Raw genomic sequence first — 16,678 nt, 5'->3', positions numbered from 1 at the left:
TTTATCTAAATAATCCCTCCACTGCAGTAAAAAGTAGTAAAAACATTATAATTTACAGCGCCAATAGCACTTACTTTCACAAATGCGCAAGTGATTGCATTGCAAATGCTTGTTGCTATTGTAACCATGGTGGATGATGCATTATAGAAAACCATTATATTTTCCTCTGCATCTGGAACAGGTAGACAAGACACCAGTTTGCAATGAATTCTGCATTTACTTCTGGTCAGGAACAGCCGTTTGGCATTAGAAGCAGTAATAGGCTTTGCAGAGCCAGGCAAGGACAGGGCTTTCAAAGGGTAAGGGGGGCAGAGATAACAGGCTTCATGGTGGAAGTGAAATTGGAGCAGCTAAGTGGTTTTGGGCCCCTCGACTGGACGGATCTTTCAGGCTTTAAAACCTCATTTCTCTGCATCACACCTTATTTACAGCCAGTTAATCTGCTCGAAGCACACCCTAATGGCTCAGCATCATGTCAGAAATGTTGTCAGAAAATCTGTGGCTGCCCAATTGTAAACATGTCAATGTGACAAGCGCGGCACATTGACAAAGATGGCATTTTCAGATTTTTCCACTAAATAAGCAAGAGCGGTTGGGCCAGCGCCACGTAGCTCCTGCAGATGCAAAGTTGCAAACAGTGGTCGGATTGGAGCCAGATATTATGAACCTGATTGGAGAGATTATTTAGCATCCCTAACACCATGGAAGTCAACTAGGGGTCGCCAGAGGTCGCAGTTTGCCCTCTGCTACCCCTGGCACTGCCTTTGCAACCCCTGGCCTCGGAGGGAGCAAATACAGTACCAGGAACACTGAGACAGCTGGGCCTACACTCCCTTTATGTCTATCATTTTTTTTTACACTAATAGTGAATACATTACATTTATTATTCCCCAATAGTGTAATAAAAATTTAGCAGAATAAACTGGTATATGCCCTTCCACGGCAGTTAAGGTAAGTAAAAAATATTTTTAAATGTATGATGTGTGCGTGCTTGACGGTGAGAGTGTGCCTATGTTTGAGAGAGTGTATATGTGTGAATTTTTGTGTATGTGTGTGCGAGTGAAAGTGGAGGTCACAGTGTGTGTGACGTCACTTCGCTGCCCTTAGTATCAAGGTTAAATTACGTCCATTGATAACTTGTGATGCTTTTTTTCCTGTCACCCCCACAGATGTGGAAAGAGAAGTCCACGCAGCGCCGCACGTGAACGAGAAAGTCATCCAGCTGTTCAGGAATAAAAGCGAATTCACCTTCCTGGCGACGATACAGCAGAGGTCGTCAACGTCAGGCGTCATCTTGTCTATCCGGGAGCTGGAGCACAGGTACAGAAAACGCGCCGATTCTTGTGTGAGGCGAGAGCGCGCTTCTTCCCACCCCGAGCCGAGAGCTCTTTGCTGCCTGGCACTTTTAATATTTTAACGCTGCGAGGCCACCTGGAGCGCCGCACTATAATCTATTCCGCTCCATGGAACGTCTGCGGCGGCCATCTTTTCTACACTCCATTCCATGCATGGCTTCTGTTTGATTGCACCCTGTGGTATAAACAAAGCTGTCGTGATCCCTTCCTGCAGGTAAAAGGAGGCGCGTGCTCAGCCAGTGGATGCTCGCCCAATGCATACATCACCCTTTATTTGCAGAAAGTACAAAAGTTACTTTATAAATCAAACATTTTATTTTACAGTTTCAGATCACAATTTTGACAGTCAAACGGTGCAATGTAATTAGCATAGACACATAGGAAAAAATGGTAGACACTGAATACTAGGTGACCAAGCAATTATACACACAAGGGTGCCATGAAGGGAAGTGCAGTGCTGGAAGTTGGGAAGTTAAATCACAGAGGGTGATGGACAATTTAAGAACTACTCAAGACGGGTTTGCTATATGTTTTGCATACTTACAGAGACTTTCATTTGGCCCTCTTCATTAATTGGTAAGCAGTAGTATCATTCATCATTTGCTTCCAACCACCACGCCATTCAAAATGTGGTGCAGCGCCCGCCCACTTCAGCCATTGGTCTTCCTGCCTGTGAGTAAAGCCATTTCACTCCTGCATAATGTGCCCATCCGCACAATAAGCCCCGACATTGCCAGAGACTGCTGGTGCTATGCGTGCTTTATTATAAATATGTAGGTATATTTTTTCTTTTAGACAATGTTTGTTTTTATAAAATGTGTGACCCTATGCACAAACAAAACAAGCCTGGACAGATCCAAAATGGCGTCAGGCAACGCCAAACCTGTAGGTTTTGCGCCTGCAGATACTGCTTTATTTTCAGAGTATGCTGCACGCCTGACCATGAAGTTTCTCCTTGTGTGTTTCACAATGTTTATTAACATGATTGTTGCTATTGGTTGTAGCCCCTTCTGAGGGTAAAATTTTGAAAGGGGTGAGCAACCCAATATACCCTTGCGGGCTTGGGTAATGAACACGTTTAGAGAATGGGCCAGCAAGGGATTTGTTTGTTAAGAATTATCAGTTGCAGCACATGGGGAACTGTAGTGAATTAAGTACCCACACTATTACAAATTAGTGGCTGAATGAAATTTCACAAGTGCACATCAATAATGTTACCCCACTAACTTCAATGTGTTAGTGTGGTAACATTATTTATGTGCACTTGTGAAATTTCATTCAGCCACTAATTTTTACTAGTGTGGGTACTTAATTCACTACAGTTCCCCATGTGCTGCAACTGATAATTCTTAACAAACAAATCCCTTGCTGGCCCCTTCTGAGGGTGTCTGTCCAATAATACAGAATTCCATAATTGCAGATTGTTTTGCTGCACTGTGCTTACACCCATCACCTGTATTCCATGAACGAGCTTTCATATTTCATTTAAACATCTATTTAAATTAGTTTTCACTATGAACTCTTGATTCTAATCCACACAGACTATTACAAATGTCTATCATTCATATTTGTGCAGTTGATTATGATACCATATAAACAAATTGTAAACATATTCATAGGTTACGGAACATTATCCAATACAGGAATCAAGCGTGTTACCAGCTGTGGTACCCAAGATGTCTAACTATGTTCTTTGTTGTCTCAAGAAATAGGTTGCCACCAAAATATTTTGTTTTAGAAAAATATTAGTGTTCATTTTGGGTGGGGGAAATCAGGTAATTGTTTATGGGTTAAAAATGCTCTTGAGTGCATCACACCAACTACCAAGGGGAATGCAAGAAACAATATGATAAAAGTTAGGACAAAAACCTATGTATTCCTCCTCTGTGCCTTTTTTCATAATCCTAAGCATTCCTTTTGTTTCCCACCCACTCCCAATTCTTCAATTCAGCTAATGTTCATTAAGGACTGTAACAAACACCTATTTTAAGTTTAAAGTTTTTGTGCCACACCAGTTGAGTGCCTTTTTGAAAATCTAGAGTGCAGGTAGAGTTAGATCTTCAAACGCATTATCTTCCCAGGGGAACACCAGGCAGTGTTGGTTGGCTGGAGCAGTACTGCACCAGCTGATACCGCTCGACCCCACTCATAATCGGGTTTGTAATAGGAACCTGACTAAGAAAGGACACCCCAGTTTCCAGCAAGACCTGGGTAGTTGCTATGAAATACAGGAACAGTATTTGTTTCTGGGTTCCTGTGATACACCTATATGTCATTTTAGTAAATGGCATTATTGATTTTGCCAATAGAGGATTTGAGTAACACAATCCCTAGAATATATAGTTGCATTGCACATGCGTTATGTTCAAAGTGGGGACTTACCATTAACATATGATCATTTATAGTACGCATTCATTCCGTTCTCCATAACAAGGGTGCCAGACAAAATGATGCTTTATCCCACTGAGGCATCGCAAGCTCAGGTGGGAAGTGGTCCCCATTTATTGCCAACCACCCGGCCTGGCTAATTTATTTGGTCTCACCTGGTCAGCACCCATACTGCAGTCAGATCTGCCAATGTTTGTAAATGTTGTTGCTATGGCCGGTCCTTGCCCAATAGGCAGTGGAGTGCTCTACAAGGCCATTATTATTACTTTATCATCAGCACACAAAAAAACCTCTGAGTCTAAAATTCTGCACCTCAATAGAATTACTATTAATTACACTCCCAGTTTCAGAAGATCTTTACCCTGCAAACAGGCTGGGAGCGTCCTTTCGAAAACAATACAAGAATGCCGGGCAGTCACAGCTACCAGACAGTCTATTCCTGCAGAGTGGGACATGGCACATTTATAATCTGAGTATTCCCCTTGCTGCCCGAGCTCATTACCTGTGGTCGGGAAGTGCAGCTTGCACCGGGTACAGTGGCAACCTGATGTCTTTCCATCCTTCCCCTGCCGGCTGTGCTCCTACAAGGCTGGAACAAAGCAATCGATACAGTACGTATTCATTATAAAATAAGGGCATCGTTTTTGATCGGATTTGCCCACTTCTTTCTGAAAACAGGACAGAGAGTGAACGAGCACGTACCGAGCAGACACTCAACACTCTCCTAGGGCCGGTTTCTTATGCAGAAACTCTATGTGTCGCTGTCCTGTATTTATTAACTATTTCCTAGTAAACTGTCTAGTAAACAGGCTCCATATGCAGGCTGTAGTGTTGCACCCACCCAGCAGAAAGTTCATGGATACATCCATCACCACTGCACTAGAAATGTAAAACTTTTCTGCTAATCAAACATAAACTTACACAGCTGATCGATAGAAATCACAGAACCTTAGAAAACTGGTGCCCAGGTCGAAGTATTTTGCTACCGCTCATAGCAGAGCAAGCATAGCATACAGCAATTGACAATAAGGAAATACCTTATTATTAGATTATTTTCTATACCTACTAATTCAAATTTGTTAATCAAACATGATTGAATTGCACCCGCCTCTTTTGACTAATGGTAGTTAAAGGTTATTTTTGTGTTTACAATTCTTGTGTGCTATTATTTAGTGGTGAGCAAAAGGGAAGTGTGGCAAGGGCAAACATGGCAGCCATGTTTCAAATACTGTGCTCGCATCAATCTCTTTTCAGCCTCTCCTATAATTTGTTGCAAAAACTTAGAAACTACCAGTGTCAGGCGTCTATCCAACCTTCCTAAAATGACCTTATCACAGTGACTATTGGCAGCCTAGTGTGTGGCTGTAAGGTATGTACAAAAGCAAATATGCTCTCCTGTTGATGATTGGACGTTTTATTTCCCACTTTTTTTGGAAAGTAATGTGCTCACTCCGTCTTAGTTCTAGCGTTTAGTAGAAGGCAAATGAAGCGAGTTCGTAAAACTGAATGATACCTCTAGTATGAGGTGAGCCGATGGCCTGCTGGCCCATGCTCAGTGCATTCAGGTACCCTGATTTGTTCTCTGCTGCAATTGTTTTTCATCCATTTAAATTAGGGGTGTCAAGCGTTTTGGTCAAAGGGATCAAAACCAACCCAGAGACACCACAGAAAAACCTACATAGTATCATGTATGTAGCCAGTGTTCATCCCATATCGAATGGGTCGCTCCCTTATAATCCATGCACTGTGCAACAGAGAGGTAAAGAGCCAAAAAGGGTCATCTAGAACTCCTTCTCCCTAAAGAAAACGTCGATAGTAGCTGACCCTCTCCTTATAATTCCAGTTTCTCATTTCTTGAATGATTTCGGCGAATTGTGTTGGTGCCTTTTCCTATTCAAGGGTTAGCTTGTTGACCTCTGGCCCTGCTAAATAATGCTCTCTGCCACTTTTTAAATTTTCCCCCCGCTCTTTTACAGTGGCGGACCTGATAATAATGTCCGCTTCCTTCGTTTGATTCTGTATTTTAACTTCTGCAGTCACATGATTTTTTGGAGATTTTAATTTATTTTTCTCTTTTTTATTTTTGTAATTTTCTTTTTCAATAGACAAACAAGAGTGCCCAAGCTCCCTCTGCTGGGTGTTGTTGAGCTCCAGCTTGGTGTTTTATTTGTTGTCCTTCTCTGTGTATTTCTTTTGTTTTAATTGCCTTTGGAGATGTAACTCTGCCACTGGCCTATGCAGGATCATTGTGCTGGACCATGCTGTGTGTGCACCGGAGGCATCTCTAAATAAAGTCTTTCTGTACACGCAGTGGTATCACAGTTGTCAGAACATGTTAACTTTTCAGGTCCTGTCTTAGCCATAATGCCCAATTCATACTCTGACCAAGCAAACCATTTAGGTTTGTGATTTATTTATAGACTTCAACTCTTATAAATTAGCGGTTATGTAAACTTGCCTGAAAAAAATCTCTGTCCACAATATTATTGATGCCTACCCATTATGGCACAAAATGGTTTATCAAGACCATATCCCAGGGATTGATCGTGGCTTGGCCTCCATCACACAGGAACGCTGTGATGTTTCTACTATTCATCTCCAAACTTTTCTTGCAGCAGAAATTCTTATGATTACTTTTAATATCTCTAGGTGGACTATTGTTAGTTGGCCACTAGCCACTCTCAATAATTTTGGTGGAAATATAGTCAAGATCGGACTTCTTTTGCTATTTGTTGTGCTAATTCCACAATCTCTGGAGACATACTGCCAGATTGTTCTTATTAGTCAGGGGTGTGCTGTGTTGCGCAGTTTCTTTGTATACTTATGTTATCCAGAAAGTTATTGCCCCTATTTATAACGTAGACCATGCTCTGCGTCAGAAATTGGGTGATTAATATGGAAAGGTGTGAACCCAACCTACTTAAAAAACAAAATCTAATACAAAGTCAAAACACAGTTCTTTGAGAGTCCCTGCTGTACCTCTAGAGCTATGAGGCAAAATACAGTCAACCCCCAGAGAAGTGCGTGTTATGTTCAAACAGTACAAACTATTTTATTTAATCTGTAGAAATACTGAGCGAAAAGTGATGAGCTAATACACCATGATCACAAAAACTAGAGTCAAAGGAATCAAACCTATGAATTTTAAGATTTTAAGGCAAAAACTGCATAGAAAAAGTAAAGCGATTCAGAAAAGGGGGTGGTGATGGACAGAGTATCTGAATTAAACAGAACACTCTTACCCAGTCAAGAGATCAGGGCTTGATCCATCACCGTTTTTTAGCTCACTGCACCATCCCAGCTCAGAACCTGGCTACATGCAAATTAGTCTGTCCCTGGCCAATGCATCATGGGAACAGGGCAGACCATACTACCAAGCCAATTCTTATACAGGAAAGGTAACAAGCTTCCGGGGACCGGTTTCTGCCATTACAGGCGTCTTCGGACCGGCTTGCTTGAATCCTGATGGTGCAGTGAGCAAGGGACTCGCATCTGAGTATACCCTTCCACGCTTATGGTGTACAAAACGATTCAGAAAAGGGGGTGGTGATGGACAGAGTATCTGAATTAAACAGAACACTCGTACCCAGTCAAGAGATCAGGGCTTGATCCATCACCGTTTTTTAGCTCACTGCACCATCCCAGCTCAGAACCTGGCTACATGCAAATTAGTCTGTCCCTGGCCCAATGCATCATGGGAACATGGCAGACCAAACTACCAAGCCAATTCTTATACTGGAAAGGAAACAAGCTTCTGGGGACCGGTTTCTGGAATTACAGCCGTCTTCGGCCCGGCTTGCTTGAATCCTGATGGTGCAGTGAGCAAGGGACTCACATCTGAGTATACCCTTCCACGCTTATGCTGGACAAAACGATTCAGAAAAGGGGGTGGTGATGGGCAGAGTATCTGAATTAAGCAGAACACTCGTACCCAGTCAAGAGATCAGGGCTTGATCCATCACCGTTTTTTAGCTTACTGCACCATCCCAGCTCAGAACCTGGCTACATGCAAATTAGTCTGTCCCTGGCCCAATGCATCATGGGAACAGGGCAGACCAAACTACCAAGCCAATTCTTATACTGGAAAGGAAATAAGCTTCCGGGGACCAGTTTCTGGCATTACAGCCGTCTTCGGCCCGGCTTGCTTGATTCCTGATGGTACAGTGAGCAAGGGACTCACATCTGAGTATACCCTTCCACGCTTATGGTGGAGAAAACGATTCAGAAAAGGGGGTGGTGATGGACAGAGTATATGAATTAAACAGAACACTCGTACCCAGTCAAGAGATCAGGGCTTGATCCATCACCGTTTTTTAGCTCACTGCACCATCCGAGCTCAGAACCTGGCTACATGCAAATTAGTCTGTCCCTGGCCCAGTGCATCTTGTTTCCTTTCCAGTAAAAGAATTGGCTTGGTAGTTTGGTCTGCCCTGTTCCCATGATGCACTGGGCCAGGGACAGACTAATTTGCATGTAGCCAGGTTCTGAGCTGGGATGGTGCAGTGAGCTAAAAAACGGTGATGGATCAAACCCTGATCTGTTGACTGGGTAGGAGTGTTCTGCTTAATTCAGATACTCTGTCCATCACCACCCCCTTTTCTGAATCGTTTTGTCCACCATAAGCGTGGAAGGGTACGCTCAGACATGAGTCCCTTGCTCACTGCACCATCAGGATTCAAGCAAGCCGGGCCGAAGACGGCTGTAATGCCAGAAACCGGTCCCCGGAAGCTTGTTTCCTTTCCAGTAAAAGAATTGGCTTGGTAGTTTGGTTTGCCCTGTTCCCATGATGCATTGGGCCAGGGACAGACTAATTTGCATGTAGCCAGGTTCTGAGCTGGGATGGTGCAGTGAGCTAAAAAACGGTGATGGATCAAGCCCTGATCTGTTGACTGGGTAGGAGTGTTCTGCTTAATTTAGATACTCTGTCCATCACCACCCCCTTTTCTGAATCGTTTTGTCCACCATAAGCGTGGAAGGGTATGCTCAGACATGAGTCCCTTGCTCACTGCACCATCAGGATTCAAGCAAGCCGGGCCGAAGACGGCTGTAATACCAGAAACCGGTCTCCGGAAGCTTGTTTCCTTTCCAGTAAAAGAATTGGCTTGGTAGTTTGGTCTGCCCTGTTCCCATGATGCACTGGGCCAGGGACAGACTAATTTGCATATAGCCAGGTTCTGAGCTGAGATGGTGCAGTGAGCTAAAAAACTGTGATGGATCAAGCCCTGATCTGTTGACTGGGTAGGAGTGTTCTGCTTAATTCAGATACTCTGTCCCTCACCACCCCCTTTTCTGAATTGTTTTGTCCACCATAAGCGTGGAAGGATATGCTCAGACATGAGTCCCTTGCTCACTGCACCATCAGGATTCAAGCAAGCCGGGCCGAAGATGGCTGTAATGCCAGAAACCGGTCCCTGGAAGCTTGTTTCCTTTCCAGTAAAATAATTGGCTTGGTAGTGTGGTCTGCCCTGTTCCCATGATGCACTGGACCAGGGACAGACTAATTTGCATGTAGCCAGGTACTGAGCTGGGATGGTGCAGTGAGCTAAACAACGGTGATGGATCAAGCCCTGATCTGTTGACTGGGTAGGAGTGTTCTGCTTAATTCAGATACTCTGTCCATCACCACCCCCTTTTCTGAATCGTTTTGTCCACCATAAGCGTGGAAGGGTATGCTCAGACATGATTTCCTTGCTCACTGCACCATCAGGATTCAAGCAAGCCGGACCGAAGACGGCGGTAATGCCAGAAATCGGTCCCCGGAAGCTTGTTTCCTTTCCAGTAAAAGAATTGGCTTGGTAGTTTGGTCTGCCCTGTTCCCATGATTCACTGGGCCAGGGACAGACTAATTTGCATGTAGCCAGGTTCTGAGCTGGGATGGTGCAGTGAGCTAAAAAACGGTGATGGATCAAGCCCTGATCTGTTGACTGGGTAGGAGTGTCCTGCTTAATTCAGATACACTGTCCATCACCACCTCCTTTTCTGAATCGTTTTGTCCACCATAAGCGTGGAAGGGTATGCTCAGACACGAGTCCCTTGCTCACTGCACCATCAGGATTCAAGCAAGCCGGGCTGAAGACGGCTGTAATGCCAGAAACCGGTCCCCAGAAGCTTGTTTCCTTTCCAGTAAAAGAATTGGCTTGGTAGTTTGGTCTGCCCTGTTCCCATGATGCACTGGGCAAGGGACAGACTAATTTGCATGTAGCCAGGTTCTGAGCTGGGATGGTGCAGTGAGCTAAAAAACGGTGATGGATGAAGCTCTGATCTGTTGACTGGGTAGGAGTGTTCTGCTTAATTCAGATACTCTGTTCATCACCACCCCCTTTTCTGAATCGTTTTGTCCACCATAAGCGTGGAAGGGTATCATCAGACATGAGTCCCTTGCTCACTGCACCATCAGGATTCAAGCAAGCCGGGCCGAAGACGGCTGTAATACCAGAAACCGGTCCCCGGAAGCTTGTTTCCTTTCCAGTAAAAGAATTGGCTTGGTAGTTTGGTCTGCCCTGTTCCCATGATGCACTGGGCCAGGGACAGACTAATTTGCATGTAGCCAGGTTCTGAGCTGGGATGGTGCAGTGAGCTAAAAAACTGTGATGGATCAAGCCCTGATCTGTTGACTGGGTAGGAGTGTTCTGCTTAATTCAGATACTCTGTCCATCACCACCCCCTTTTCTGAATCGGTTTGTCCACCATAAGCGTGGAAGGGTATGCTCAGACATGAGTCCCTTGCTCACTGCACCATCAGGATTCAAGCAAGCCGGGCCGAAGACGGCTGTAATGCCAGAAACTGGTCCCCGGAAGCTTGTTTCCTTTCCAGTAAAAGAATTGGCTTGGTAGTATGGTCTGCCCTGTTCCCATGATGCACTGGGCCAGGGACAGACTAATTTGCATGTAGCCAGGTTCTGAGCTGGGATGGTGCAGTGAGCTAAAAACGGTGATGGAGCAAGCCCTGATCTGTTGACTGGGTAGGAGTGTTCTGCTTAATTCAGATACTCTGTCCATCACCACCCCCTTTTCTGAATCGTTTTGTCCACCATAAGCGTGGAAGGGTATGCTCAGACATGAGTCCCTTGCTCACTGCACCATCAGGATTCAAGCAAGCCGGGCCGAAGACGGCTGTAATGCCAGAAACCGGTCCCCGGAAGCTTGTTTCCTTTCCAGTAAAAGAATTGGCTTGGCAGTTTGGTCTGCCCTGTTCCCATGATGCACTGGGCCAGGGACAGACTAATTTGCATGTAGCCAGGTTTTGAGCTGGGATGGTGCAGTGAGCTAAAAAACGGTGATGGATCAAGCCCTGATCTGTTGACTGGGTAGGAGTGTTCTGCTTAATGCAGATACTCTGTCCATCACCACCCACTTTTCTGAATAGAAAAAGTAAAGCAGCATTGACCACAACAATTTGTGCTGTACATGATGGAGCAGAGGTCAAAAACGCCAAGCGGGTAATCCCAAAGTTATTACATTCAGATTTAGTCTCAGAAATTGGATTTAAAAATCCGTCGAAATTACATGCGCTGGTGTCAATTAGCTGCTTAGACCATGGGTACTCATAAACTTTCTCTCTGGGGGCAAATTTACAGTGTGGTTTGTGTCCGAGGGCCGCACCTGTGGGAGCGGGGTCAGTGGGGGAATGGGCGGTACTAGAGCAACAAAAAAAACTATGACCATAAGGTTGGACACAGGTCCCTGCAGCGGACGCCTTCGTCCACTGAGCCACCAGACCCGGCATACACACATCTCTTTCTCTGTCTCCCTACATCCATCCCTCTCTCTCTATCTTTCCCTCGCTCTCTCTCCCTCTATCTCTCTCTGTCTCCCTCCCTCTATCTCTTTGTCTCCCTCCCTCCATCCCCCTTTCTCCCTGTCTCCCTCTGTCTCCCTCACTCTGACTGTCTCACTCCCTCTCTCTCCTTCCCTCTCCCTCTCTCCCCCCTCTCTCCCTCCCTCTCTCTCCTTCCCTCTCTCTCTCCTTCCCTCTTCCCCGCCCTCTCCCTCTCCTTCCCTCCCTCACCTTCCCTCACACTCCCTCTCCTTCCCTCTCTCCTCCCCTCTCCCTCACCCTCACTCCCCTTCCTGCACTCCCCTTCCCTCACCCTCACTCCTTCCCCCTCTCACTCCCTCACTCCCCTTTCCTCCCTCACCCTCACTCCCCTTCCCTCACTCCCTTTCCCTTTCCCTCACCCTCACTCCCCTTCCCTCCCAACCTCCCTTACTCCCCTTCCCTCCCTCACCCTCACCCTCACTCCCCTTCCCTCACCCTCCCTCTCTCCCCTTCCCTCCCTCACCCTCACTTCCCTTCCCTCTCAACCTCCCTCACTCCCCTTCCCTCACCCTCACTCCCCTTCCCTCACCCTCACTCCCCTTCCCTCTCAACCTCCCTCACTCCCCTTCCCTCACCCTCACTCCCCTTCCTTCACCCCCCTTCCCTCCCTCACCCTCACTCCCCTTCCCTCACCCTCCCTCACTCCCCTTCCCCTCCCTCTCCCTCACTCCCCTTCCCTCTCAACCTCCCTCACTCCCCTTCCCTCACCCTCACTCCCCTTCCCCCTCTCCCTTACTCCCTCCCCTTCCCTCCCTCCCCTTCCCTCACCCTCACTCCCCTTCCCTCACCCTCACTCCCCTTCACCCGCTCCCCCTTCCCTCACCCTCACTCCCCTTCACCCGCTCCCCCTTCCACATCCCCCACTCCTCTTCCCTCTCTCCCTCACTCAACATCCTCCTGTTTCCCCATCCTGCAAGATAAGCACTAAGGAGGTTAATTGGAATTTTATGGTAAACATGTACGTCGATAAACCAACCTGTCTCATGCATCTGACCCTTTGCGCTCCAAATCTACGATCTTGCCTTTCCCCCCTTATCCCCACTCCCTCCCATTGGGTGCAGATTGTCTCGGTATTCACGTATATCAGGATTTCAGTCGGTTTTATTAATGAGCCTTGGTTACTCTGTGGCAGCTGCCAAGCCTGCGTGTGCATCTTCAGAACTTCTGAAAGAATGCCCTCAGTAGGGTCTGTACAGGTGTTCCTAAAAAAAGCTGACACTCTAATCCAGGTATTCAAAACACGATTTAATCAATCAATCAATCATGGCATTTGTAAAGCGCGCTACTCACCCGGGAGGGTCTCAAGGCGCTGGGGGAGGGGTAAGTTACTGCTCGAACAGCCAGGTCTTGAGCTGCTTCCTGAAGGAGAGATGGTCTTGGGTTCGCCAAAGGTGGGTGGGGAGGGAGTTCCAAGTCTTGGCTGCCAGGTAGGAGAAGGATCTTCCTCCGGCGGTGGCTCTGCGGATGCGTGGTACGGTGGCGAGTGCGTGGCTGGTCGATCGTAGCTGGCGGGTGGGCATGTAGAAGGTCATGCGGTCGTTGAGGTACTTGGGGCCCAGGTTGTGGAGAGCCTTGTGTGCGTGGGTGAGGAGTCTGAACGTGATTCTCTTGCTGACGGGGAGCCAGTGCAGGTCTCTCAGGTGTCCGGAGATATGGCTGTGCCGGGGGATGTCCAGGATGAGTCGTGCGGAGGCGTTCTGGTTGCGTTGGAGTCTTTTTTGAAGTTTGGCTGTGGTTCCGGCGTAGAGGGTGTTCCCGTAGTCTAGTCGGCTGGTGACGAGTGCCTGGGTAACGGTCTTCCTGGTTTCCGTGGGGATCCATCTGGAGATCTTGCGGAGCATGCGCAGGGTGTTGAAGCACGAGGATGAGACAGCGTTGACTTGTTCGGTCATTGATAGGGAGGAGTCCAGGATGAAGCCCAGGTTTCGTGCGTGGTCCGTTGGTTTGGGAGCGGTGCCTAGGGCCGGGGGCCACCAGGAGTCGTCCCAGGCGGAGGGTGATGATCCCAGGAGGAGGACTTCTGTCTTGTCTGAGTTCAGTTTAAGGCAGCTGTTTCTCATCCAGTCGGCGACGTCTTTCATCCCTTCGTGTAGGTTGGCTCTGGCGGTGGTGGGGTCGTTGGTGAGGGAGAGGATGAGCTAGGTGTCGTCGGCATAGGAGATGATGTTGAGGTTGTGCTGGCGTGCGATGGCTGCGAGGGGGCTCATGTAGACGTTGAAGAGGGTTGAGCTGAGTGAAGATCCTTGTGGTATGCCGCAGATGACTTCGGTGGCCTCGGATCTGAACGGAGGGAGGCGGACTCTCTGGGTTCTTCCGGTGAGGAACGAGATGATCCACTTTTTCTCGGATTCCGACGTTGCTGAGGCGCTTCACTAGGGTGCGGTGGCAGACGGTGTTGAATGCTGCAGAGAGGTCCAGGAGGATGAGGGCCGCTGTTTCCCCATTGTCGATCAGGGTTCTGATGTCGTCGGTGGCTGCGATTAGGGTGGTCTCGGTGCTGTGGTTGGCCCGGAACCCGGACTGGGAGGGGTCGAGGAATCCGTTCATCTTGAGGAAGGTGGCAAGCTGTTTGTTGACGGTCTTCTCAATGACTTTGGCCGGAAAAGGAAGGAGCGAGATGGGACGGTAGTTCTTGAGGTCAGTGGGGTCCGTCGTTGGTTTCTTCAGGAGGGCGGTCAGCTCGGCGTGCATCCAGCTCTCTGGGAAGGTGGCGGTGTGGAAGGAGGAGTTGATGGTGTCTCGGAGATGGGGTGCGATGGTGGCGTCGGCTTTGTTGAAGACGTGGTGTGGGCCCGGGTCGGTTGGTGATCCGGAGTGGATGGAGTTCATCGTGCGGTTAGTGTCTTCGGTGCTGATCGGGGTCCAGTTGCAGAGGGTGGTGGTGGCGGGTGCTGGTTCGGTGGTAGGGTGCGTGGTCTGTGTGTCGAAGCTGTTGTGTATGTTGGCGATCTTGCGGTGGAAGAACGAGGCGAGTGAGTTGCAGAGGTCTTGCGAGGGAGCGATGTTGTTGTTTCCGGAACTGGGGTTTGGGAACTCCTTGACGATGCTGAAGAGTTCCTTGCTGTCGTGGGTGTTGTTGTCCAGTCGTTCTTTGAGTGCCTTCTTCTTGGTAACGCGGATCAGCTGATGGTGTTTGCGGATGGCGTGCTTGAGGGCGGTCCTGTTGTCTGTGGTGTGGTCGAGCCGCCAGGCTTTCTCGAGGGTGCGGCAGTTCTTCTTGGATTCCTTGAGTTTGTTGGTGAACCAGGGGGTTTTCTTGCTGCCGGGTCTGCTGGGAGGGTTCTTTAGTGGTGTGAGGTCATCGGCGCAGGCGGTCAGCCACTTGGTGAGGTTGCTGGCTGCTTCGTTGGGGTCCGTTGTGCTGGTCGGAGTGTTCTGGCTGAGGGAGGCGGTGAGCTGCTCGGAGGTGATCTTGCTCCAGCTTCAGCGGGAGACCTGTTGCGGGTGGTGGTGGGTCGTAGTTCTTCTGAAGCCGAAGTGGACGCAGCTGTGGTCAGTCCAGTGGAGTCCGGTGGCGTGGCTGAAGGAGATGTGCTTGCTGGATGAGAAGACGGGGTCAAGCGTGTGGCCGGCGTAGTGGGTGGGGGTGTTCACCAGTTGCTTGAGTCCGAGGTTGGCGAGGTTGTCCACCAGGGTGGTGGTGTTTCTGTCGTTGTTGTTCTCCAGCTTGTTGTTGAGATGGCAGAGTCGAGTTCCATGTGTGCCCTCGTTTCTACAACACCTCGAGCCCCTCTCCTGGGACTTTAACTCACCAGAACCTTCTGACAGGGAGTTTCGAGATTAGGTTACATACTGGCCATTGATTACAGAGATAATTATACACCCTTGTACCTATGTGCTCAGACAGAAACATGAAATTGAAGATGACCGGCATCCAACCAGATGTGTCAATGTCTGCACCTACCTCCACACCAGAGACCATGCATGCCCACAGTTTGACTGAACCTCCCACCCCAATTTCAAGCACTCTGAATTCTTTGTGTCTGTTCCATACCACCCTAAATTCTGATCGTTCCTGACCATGTCTACCATGGCGCTGAGTGAGCAGTGTTCTTTATTCTGCATGACCTCTGGTGATGTTCAGAGTTTGTTCCAGAAATAGGCACAAGCCCCTCTGCGCCCCCAACTTGAGAAATTTCTTGCTGCTGACTTCGGAGCTTTGGAGCTGCAGTCCTTTTCCCTCTGCTAGACTGATGCTGCGAGCCCTACCCACGGTTCAGCGGTGAGTCAGCCTGAGACAGGAACGGCATCTCACCCAGTGTGTCCGCCCGGCACACACACACAAAGCCACACCCGAGCACTTCACAGGTCTTTAAAAGACCATTTGCATGTTAATGGGGCTTTATTGTATTTCACCTCTTAGGCCCCTGCAGCTCCGCTCTGCCTATCACCGGAATGAATCACCCGACCCCCACAGAGCAGCAGAGTTTCGCCGATTGCAGACACTCTTTAAAAGTGTGTTTTTTAAACACAGTACGATGTCTGTAAGGTCCGCGGGCCGCCAGGGAAGGCATGCCGGGGCGCTGCCGGCCCGCGGGCCGTACCATGAGTACCCGTGGCTTAGACCATTGTTTGGGCTCGAAAGCTCAGAAGCAGACACATCTGGATTTTGTGGTTGCTGAGGGCTCTTCGTCACTCTAATAGATTTTCTGCCTTGCTCTGTTCAATGTTTCCCCTTCAAATTTTCAATGTTTGGTTTTTCGAATAGAAAATCCCATAGCAGGATTTCTTTTTGTAAATCATCAAGGTTTTTTCCCATGGCTTTGGTGTCATTTTACAGTTTTTACTGACCATTACCACCAGGAAAGGCAGTACAAGTATGCCACTTCCGGTTGGTAGGGGAGAAATATTTATAGACTCAACAGACATTGAATGTTCATTATCTGTGCATGATGGTCTTTAACAGTCGTTGGGCTATAGTAGACTGCAGTGCTTCCAAAATGTACAAACTATTATGTGGAAATTGGTACAGTTTCTGTTGTGTGCTACTGAGAAGAAAGGCAACCTCCACATGGTGCGAATCAGGGGCCAACCGGATTGGGCCCTACTTCTCACATGTGCCATGTGCTAATAAAAAGTCTATTCGTGACTTTTTATACACCAAGGGTTATCTTTG

General features: G+C 48.0%; 1 protein-coding gene across 1 annotated transcript in view; it reads left to right on the top strand.

Moving 5' to 3' along the window:
* Positions 1-16,678, top strand: part of NELL1 (neural EGFL like 1) — a 3,816,074-nt gene that overhangs the window by 489,206 nt on the left and 3,310,190 nt on the right. The window contains exon 3 of the mRNA XM_086959505.1: positions 1,170-1,320. Coding sequence (XP_086815631.1) covers positions 1,170-1,320 — 151 coding nt within the window. The remainder of the gene's footprint in view (positions 1-1,169; positions 1,321-16,678) is intronic.

Source organism: Lissotriton vulgaris, chromosome 2_2, assembly GCF_964263255.1.
Source record: "Lissotriton vulgaris chromosome 2_2, aLisVul1.2, whole genome shotgun sequence".
Taxonomy (NCBI): domain Eukaryota; kingdom Metazoa; phylum Chordata; class Amphibia; order Caudata; family Salamandridae; genus Lissotriton; species Lissotriton vulgaris.
The sequence above is the reverse complement of the archived record's forward strand: the minus strand, read 5'-3'. Positions and strand labels throughout refer to the sequence as shown.